At 50.9% G+C, this 8,007-nt stretch overlaps 1 protein-coding gene across 1 annotated transcript; it reads right to left on the bottom strand.

Moving 5' to 3' along the window:
- Positions 1–3,019: 3,019 nt before the first annotated feature.
- On the bottom strand, positions 3,020–7,080 carry LOC105711159 (keratin, type I cuticular Ha7). The gene is made up of 7 exons (XM_012443781.2): positions 6,527–7,080; positions 6,257–6,339; positions 5,260–5,416; positions 4,750–4,911; positions 4,546–4,671; positions 3,835–4,055; positions 3,020–3,458 (listed from the first exon to the last, which is right to left on the bottom strand). The coding sequence occupies exons 1-7, from the start codon at positions 7,016–7,018 to the stop codon at positions 3,344–3,346; spliced, it is 1,356 nt and encodes a 451-aa protein (XP_012299204.1). The 5' UTR covers positions 7,019–7,080; the 3' UTR covers positions 3,020–3,343.
- Positions 7,081–8,007: the final 927 nt, after the last annotated feature.

Genomic DNA, 8,007 nt, shown 5'->3' with positions numbered 1-8,007 from the left:
GAAACAACGTTCAGTGAGAAGGCAAAGTATCTTTATATTCATTAAGTGGGAAGGTATGGTTCTGAAACACTGAATTAGGTAGAAAAAAGATAAATTAAAAATGGTTCACCGAGCTGAGCTCATGAAGACTGTAAGTGGCCATGAGAACAGATGAAATTGATTTTGTTCTTGATCAGGAAGACGAAGAGAAGATGCTGGGAGGAAGGAGAGGACGGGGAGCACACACCATCAGCCTTGCACAAATCATAGTCTACAAAACTATCCAAATAAAAAATACTCCTGGTCAGGAAAGTCCAGAAATTCACTTTGATCTTGGCTTCCCAGTGTAGACCGTGGTGGGAGCACTGAGGGCCCAGAGCACACTCAGTGACTGCCGTGTCCACCCCAGCGGCCTGCATCTGTTCACCCTTTCTCCTTTCCACTTTGCTGGGATTTGTGAGAAATGGCATTTGGCATCAACAATACATAAGTGCAGGGGCCTCATGAGGCCCAACTGGTGTTACCACACAAAGGCTGGGAAGAAATATCATACATCAGCCTGCAGGCAATGCAGAATTGGTGAACTGAAGACAGATGGGCTCAGCACTAGGTGGCTCAGAACCAGATGCGGCCCCCAGCCAAGAGAGCAAAAGCCTCGGGGGAAGGAAAATAAGAGACACCTGGTTGCAATTATTGCGGCCAAAGCAAAGCCTACTGTGCGGTATTCAGGGCCATATCGTTTCAGTCGGCGAGAGTGTGTGAGGCAGAGAGGCCAGAGAGGCACAGAATGTACAGACGGGAGAATCGCTTGCAAGAAGAGATGTCTGGGATTTGGTACCAGAGGGAGCCCGGCTCTCAGGCTGGGATAACTGAGATGAGTAAAACCCCAGGGTCCAGGGTCCTGACCGGGCGAGTTACCCACCTGCCAGCCTCCAGTCTTCATTTTCTGTGCACCTGAGTGGGACCTCCTGCCACACCTAGCCATGGGAACTCACAGGTAGAGCTTGTTAAGGGTGTGACATGGCCAAGAGAGGTGGGGACAGGCCAGATCTCCACAACCCCATCACATGGAGGGTCAGGGAGGGTCATGGCCACTTCTTAAGACATGACTCTTGTGGGTTTCCTGTTAGAAGAGCCCACAAGAGCCCACCAAACAGTCTTGTCCTCTGACGACCCAAAGAATGCTTTCTTGGGTTCAGTTAGGTTATTTGGAATGAGAAACAGGACTAATGACAGCAGAAAGTGGCTTTTATTTTTTTAATATATGTATGTAGTTTATTGCGGTTTCGGTTCTGGGGTACATGTGAAGAACATTCAGCATTGTTGCATAGGTACATACATGGCAATGTGGTTTGCTGCCTTCCTCCCCATCACCTATATCTGGCATTTCTCCCCATGTTATCCCTCTCCAACTCCCCACCTCCTGCTGTCCATCCCCTAGTTCCCCCTGCCACAGACCCCAGTGTGTGATGCTCCCCTCCCTGTGTCATGTGTTCTCATTGTTCAACACCCGCCTCAGTGAGAACATGCGGTGTTTGATTTTCTGTTCTTGTGTCAGTTGAGAATGATGGTTTCCAGATTCATCCATGTCCCTACAAAGGACCCAAACTCATTTTTTTTGGCTGCATAGTATACCATGGTATGTATGTGCCACATTTTCCCTGTCCAGTCTATCTATCATCGATGGGCATTTGGGTTGGTTCCAAGTCTTTGCTGTTGTAAACAGTGCTGCAATGAACATTCGTGTACATGTGTCCTTATAGTAGAATGATTTATACTCCTTTGGAAGGTGGCTTTTATTACTGCGTATACATGAACAAGGAGTATGGCCAAACTTCCCAGCCACCAACGTAGAAATCTAGGGTCCCGGTGCCATGTGGGTTCTTCTACTACCTCTTCAGCTCCTTTTTCTCTCTGGGAGGAAGAGGCTGTACCTGCTGGTTCCCAGGGAGCCCCAATAAACCAACATCCACTGAGTACCTTCTAGATGCCAGGAGCATCAGTGGTTGCATCTCTCAACCACAGTGAGAGGGAAATATAACTATCCTATTTCCACAAACAAGGACTAGGTCTCGAGAGAGTGCAGCGACCTGGCCAAACTCTCTCAGCGAGGTGGGTTCAAAGGCCACTTCAGAGTCGCCAGGGTGGGATTTGAACCCAAGTTTGCCTGACCCTAGAGAAGATCCACCTCCACCACACTATACTACCATGAAGAAGGACCAGTTGTGTGTTGCTCTTGGCACCAGGGCACATGGACGAGTGGAGACCCAAGGGTTTCATTCTTCTGGACACCCTTGGTGCGTGCCATAAACTGACCAGCATGGCATGGGAGGCAGAAGCCTCTCCGGGCTGCTCCTCCACCTGCTCAGAACTGCCTCTGGCTGTGAACTACCTTGGCCTGTGCCAGAGTCACATCCTAGAGGCAGGCAGGGACTTGGAGTGCTCTGATGGCCGCGGCAGCCCTCGCCGCCAGCACCTCCGAGGCAGCAGCAGAGTAGACAGCAGACACATCAGTGGCAGCGTCTCTCTAGAGAAAACTACAGCCTGGAAGTGAACCAGGACCAAGACCCCTGATCTCCAGTGCCAAATATGGGCCTCTACATTTGGGAGAGTGGGTGGGAATTCCATGCCTCCATGAAAGGAGCCAACTTGAGTGAGAGGAAAAATTTGGCAACTTGGCGCAGGCAATTCTCAACACGACCTCCCTTCGACGAGATTAGAATGCTAAGTGATGTGATTTTGCTCTTGGACAAAATACCAAGAGGCTGAAGATGCCAAAAGCATGGTAGGGGCATGTTAGCGCTGAGCTGTTCTGAAAGAATGCAAACTTGGCAACTGGCATCACTTCCTTCCACCAGTCTACAGGGATCCCTGGGCGAGGTGAGTACACATGCAATGTTAGGAAAGGGCCTTTATCCAGAGGCCCCAGAGCACCCCAGGAAGCTCCTGGAAGCGAGATGTCAGGGCCAGTGAGGACACAGGACCAGACGACCAGGACTCTCTGACACCTCACATACAGCCAACACCAGGGGGATAGCACTTGATACAGGAAGGAGGTTTATTGACCATTTAATGCAGGGAGCCCAGTTACATTTTAGGAGATTCTGAAACACTGGAATAGAGCCAAAAGAAGACACTGGGAAAAATAATCGCTTTCATGGAAGATAATTACAACATTTCAGCAACAACAAGAAATACAGCTTAGAGGCACAGACAGGGAGCCACTGCTTGGAAGTGCCTGCTACCTGTTGATGTAGGGAAAATGCCTCAGTGAGTCCAGTCTTTCTGGAAGGAAGACTGAGCAAGGTGAAGGCACTCCTGACCCCAGTGCAACCAGCCTCAACCTGCACAGGAACTCAGGCCTTCAGAGACATCTCCCCGTGCTGGCTCCATGGCCAGAGGGAGGTACACAGGTGACGGGGCCACAGCTTGGACAAGAAGTACAGGAGACAGGCGTGGAGCAGGGATTGCAGGGTAATCTGCAGGGAGAGAGAGAAGAAGAGTTACATGAAAAAGACACCTCAGTGATTGACAGAAAAGGGTAAGACCAGGGTGAAGGCCGGGCCTGCCACCAACAAGTCACACCGATCAGAGAATTTATACCAACAGATCTCTCATCTGTGTCTTTCCACATCCAGGAGACCTGGGGGAAGCCTTGGCTTAGGGACCTGGCTGTTCTTTAGGAAACATTTTCTCAAGAATTCAGTCTGCACAGACCAGGAGAGGTTAATGAGTCACTGAGCAAGAAAGCACAGGAAGGCTTGTTTGTTAAGATCGTATCTCCTGCAAGCACTTCCATTATTTCCGAGGAATCGCCTGACCGTCAGGCTTAGGAATTGCCCAGATCACACCTACTTGCAGTCCTCGCTCTCCAGAAGGTTCCGGTACGTGGCAATCTCGCTCTCCAGCCGGGCCTTCACGTCCAACAGCACCTGGTACTCCTGGTTCTGCCGCTCCAGGTCAGCCCGGATCTCGGACAGCTGCTCCTCCACGTTGCTGATCAGGCTCTGCATCTGGGCCAGCTCCGTGCCGTAGCGGTCCTCGGCTTCACACAGGGAGTTCTGCAGACAGTCCTTCTGTAGTGGGAAATTATGGGGTAAGAGATCCTGGTGCCCCAAAACTCAGCAGTGAAAAGTATGTCCAAACTCACCAGACATGGGGCAAATTCCAACATGTCACAGGACATTCTCAGAGCTCTGGAGAGATCACTGTCAATGGGACCATGACTTCTCACACACACAAATACACACACACACACGCAAATCTACCTTCAGGAACTGTCATGTTCATCCCTGTGTCCCCAGTGCTTGACAAAAAGCAGCCACCTAGTGAAATCTTGTGGCACGAGTGCCTGAACTTCTGCACTGTGTTGTAAAGCAGGTGGACTTGACTTTTTGAAAAAAACATTTCCCTGGGTCACACTGAACTTGACAGAAAGATGTCTCCATCGGGTATAGAGGAACCCAGATCTTGACTTAACGTTGAAGGAACTGATTTGTGAGACTTTAAGAGATGCTACCACCAGGACGTGGCATTTGCAGTGCAGTGAGGGTGAAGGACACATACCAAGGTGTGCTGGGCTTGGCGCTCCACCTCCAGGGCATTCACCGTGCATCTCAGCTCCAGGATCTCCGACTGGCAGCACTGCAGCTCCTCGGAGCAGGACATGGCCTGCAGGCTGATGCCTTCAGACTGAAGCACAGGGAGGCACAGTCACCTCCCTGCCCAGATGGAGGCCAGATGCCCCGCAGCTCTGTACCCCCTGCTCACCTGGGCTTGGAACCACTGCTCCGCGTCCTGGCGGTTGGTCTCCACCATGGCCTCGTACTGAGCCCGCATCTCCCCCAGCACCCTGCTCAGGTCAATGGTGGGCTCAATGTCCAGCTCGATCCGGATCTTGTCCCCCAGCTGACTCCTCAGAGTCTTTACTTCCTGCAGAAGGGAGGAAGGGACAGACAGCCTGCGTGAGGAGAGGGCCTTTCATGGAGCAGACAGCACCAGGACCCCACCCCTGGCAAGCAGTAGGAGGGGAGCCCCACACACAAGCAAATGGGAAAGTCTTGCCCAGAGTGCAGTCGGGAGAGCCCACCTGGACACCTTCCTTGTGCCCAAGGCACGTCTGCACCTTCCACAGAGGCCCTCTGGACCCTCAGACCCACCTCAGCCCTGCATGCCGATGCCAGCTGAGCCCAGGCTTTGCTCTGAGAGCCCCAGGGCCAGGAAGCTCCCCATCTGCCCAGCACTGCCCCCCACCGGGAGTCTGAGCGGCCAGGGCCACACCTGCTCATGGTTGCTCTTGAGAGAGAGCTGCTCCTCCTTCAGGGACTCTTGCTGGGCCTCCAGGTCGGCCTTGGCCAGGGTTGCATCATCCAGGAGCTTCTGCATCCCACACATATCCGCCTCCACCAGCTGACGCAGGGAGCGCTCACTCTCCAGCCTTCCATCACAGGAGGTGCAGGGTCAACAAGAATTCCCCCAAGAGCCCCTCTCGGCTGCCCCGGGTTCCCACCTCCCACACAACCTTGGATCCTCATTTGTTCACGTGGGCAACATACACTATGCTCAACCCTGTAGCTACAGAGTTTGCAGTCAGGACATTATGCACATTGAGCAGATGGAAGACTGAGGCTCAGAAACAATATGTGGATTGTTCAGAATTCTATGCCCAGTTAATACTAAATGCATGGACTCATCCTAAGTGTTCTGACTTCAAATGCAGCATTCATTCGGCCATAAAAGGAGTCACTTGGCCAGGAAAAAAAAAATGATTGAAAATAAGCCTCTGGATCTTTAGTTTACTGCTTTACCTCTTGGGTTCATTATTTCCCTTTGCATTTATTCAAGCACAACTCTTGCTACCAAGGAGCATCAGTGACAATTCTTCCAACTGACGGATTTGGCCAAGAGTCAGTGAGTCTAGCAATAACCTATGCATTGACAGTTTATTTTTGTGATGACTCCATTTGACTTCTGGTTGAAAAGCCAAATCCTCTTATCTTCTAGATATGAGGGGAAATGACATAGGTTCTAACCAGTCTAGACTATGCCCCTCTTTTCCTTTTAATGCTTGCATTCTCCTTCCTCCTACGTAATGACCATTTCTAGCAATAGGCTAATTTAAGGTTTGGAGAGAAAGGAAGTGGACATTTATTCATTCCTTTGTTCATTTAGTCAAAAACTGTTTTTGAACACCTACAATATACGCTGGGTATTGGGACAGGCCCTTGGAAATACAGCGGAAGAGAGAAGTCACTCTGGCTTCCTTGGCCTGACTTACTTGATCCTAAAGTCATCGGCAGCCAGCTTGGCATTGTCAATTTGTACAATCAGCCTGGTGTTCTCAGCCTTGCTGCACAGGATCTGAGGAAAACAGGAAGATGGTTCACACACAAAGCATCATACTCTAAGCCCCCACTCCATGTGTGGTGTCTATGCTCATGTCCAGGAGAAGCCAAGAACCCAAAGCTCCCTGAGCCTGACATGGATTCCTCCTGCCACACCGTCTGGCTTCTCAGACCCAGCACATCCAGGCAATCCCACACCTCACCTTCTGCTGGAGCTCCTCGATGGTGCGGAAGTAGGACTGGTAGTCGGGGCACACAGTGGACTCGTGGCACTTGCTCCTCTCACGGAGTTGGCTCTCCAGCTCCGCGTTCTCCCGCTCCAGCTGGCGCACCTTCTCCAGGTAGTTGGCCAGGCGGTCGTTCAGGAACTGCATGGTCTCCTTCTCATGGCCATTCAGGGTGTTTTCACCGTAGGCCCCACAGATTCCGATGTTGCCGGGAATGTGGCAGGTCCCTGGCAAGGGACAAGCAGTGTGACAGGTGGGGGGCAGACAGAGGCTAGGGCGGCCCAGGGGGGTCGACCCCACACGGACTCGGTTGGCGTGTGCCACGTTGGCCAAGAGGCACATGGAGGCAGCCTTGGCCTCTGCCCCGGGCTGGCACCCAATGTCGATGGGACAGACGGAGGCATTTCTTGCTCCAGGAGCCATGGTGCAGCCCAGAAGGCAGGAGGAGCTGCTGTAGGAGGAGGTCATGGTGTTGGGCTGAGGTTGCACAGGAGCTTCAGATCCACTGGGAAGGCCAAGCCACTGAGTCTGAAACCTCCTCTCCTCCTGGCCCTTTTATACCCCATCCCGGGTGGGTGTTGGCTCCAATGCTTTGACCTCCTGCCTTGATTATCTACCTGTTGTGGTGCCATCATCCTGTTACTCAGCTGCTGAGTTTACCATGAAAAGTTTCTCAGCTCATTAAAGGAATGTTGACGAATCTGAGATGCCTCTTGGCTCTTTGATATCAGGTTGGCTGTTGGTAGGAGGTCAGAGATTCATTGTTTCTGCTCAGCAAACACCAACAGGTGATTCAGGCCCCGAACGCTTCTCCAGACTATGGTCTCTGTGGTGGTGGCCACAGTGAAGGCTCAAATCTTTCAGTTAGTGGTGTGTGTAGCAGGAGAGACAGAGAACCAATGGGACCCAGTGGCTCTTTCGCCTGTGCAAGACTCAACCAGTCTTTCCTTTGAAGAGAAAATATCAGTTTATAAAACCAATGGATCTACTGATAATTGATGATTGAGAGGTGCCTTTTTTTCTTTCTTCTTTCACATTGCATACTCACCTGAGAAGCAATAAAGCATCCAGAAGCATTGGTGCTAATTAAGTCTTGGTTGACTAGTCAGAATCAGCTATTCATTCATTCATTCATTGGTTCAGCATATTTCCTGAATATCCCCATAACGCAGGCCGGGTAGTGGTTCCTGGACACACAGTGCTCCCTGTTCTTCAGGAGAAAACAATGTCACTGAAATCTCTGGGTGTTCTACACAAACTTGAATGAGAACCATAGATCATTGAGAGTTAGTGAAAGACAGGGGATCGATGGTTCTGGCCAAGGGAATTTTTCTTTACTAACAATTTTTTCTTTACTAACAAAGAAAAACCTTATTTGATCCAAGAAAGGGAGATTGGCATAGAGCTCAAGCAGGATTCAAACGGAAGGTCCAGAACTAACACTGATTGAGTATGTA

This window comes from Aotus nancymaae, unplaced genomic scaffold (assembly GCF_030222135.1).
Source record: "Aotus nancymaae isolate 86718 unplaced genomic scaffold, 86718_ANA_hifiasm-v0.15.2.pri h1tg000089l, whole genome shotgun sequence".
Taxonomy (NCBI): domain Eukaryota; kingdom Metazoa; phylum Chordata; class Mammalia; order Primates; family Aotidae; genus Aotus; species Aotus nancymaae.
This window is presented reverse-complemented; position numbering and strand designations above follow the sequence as displayed.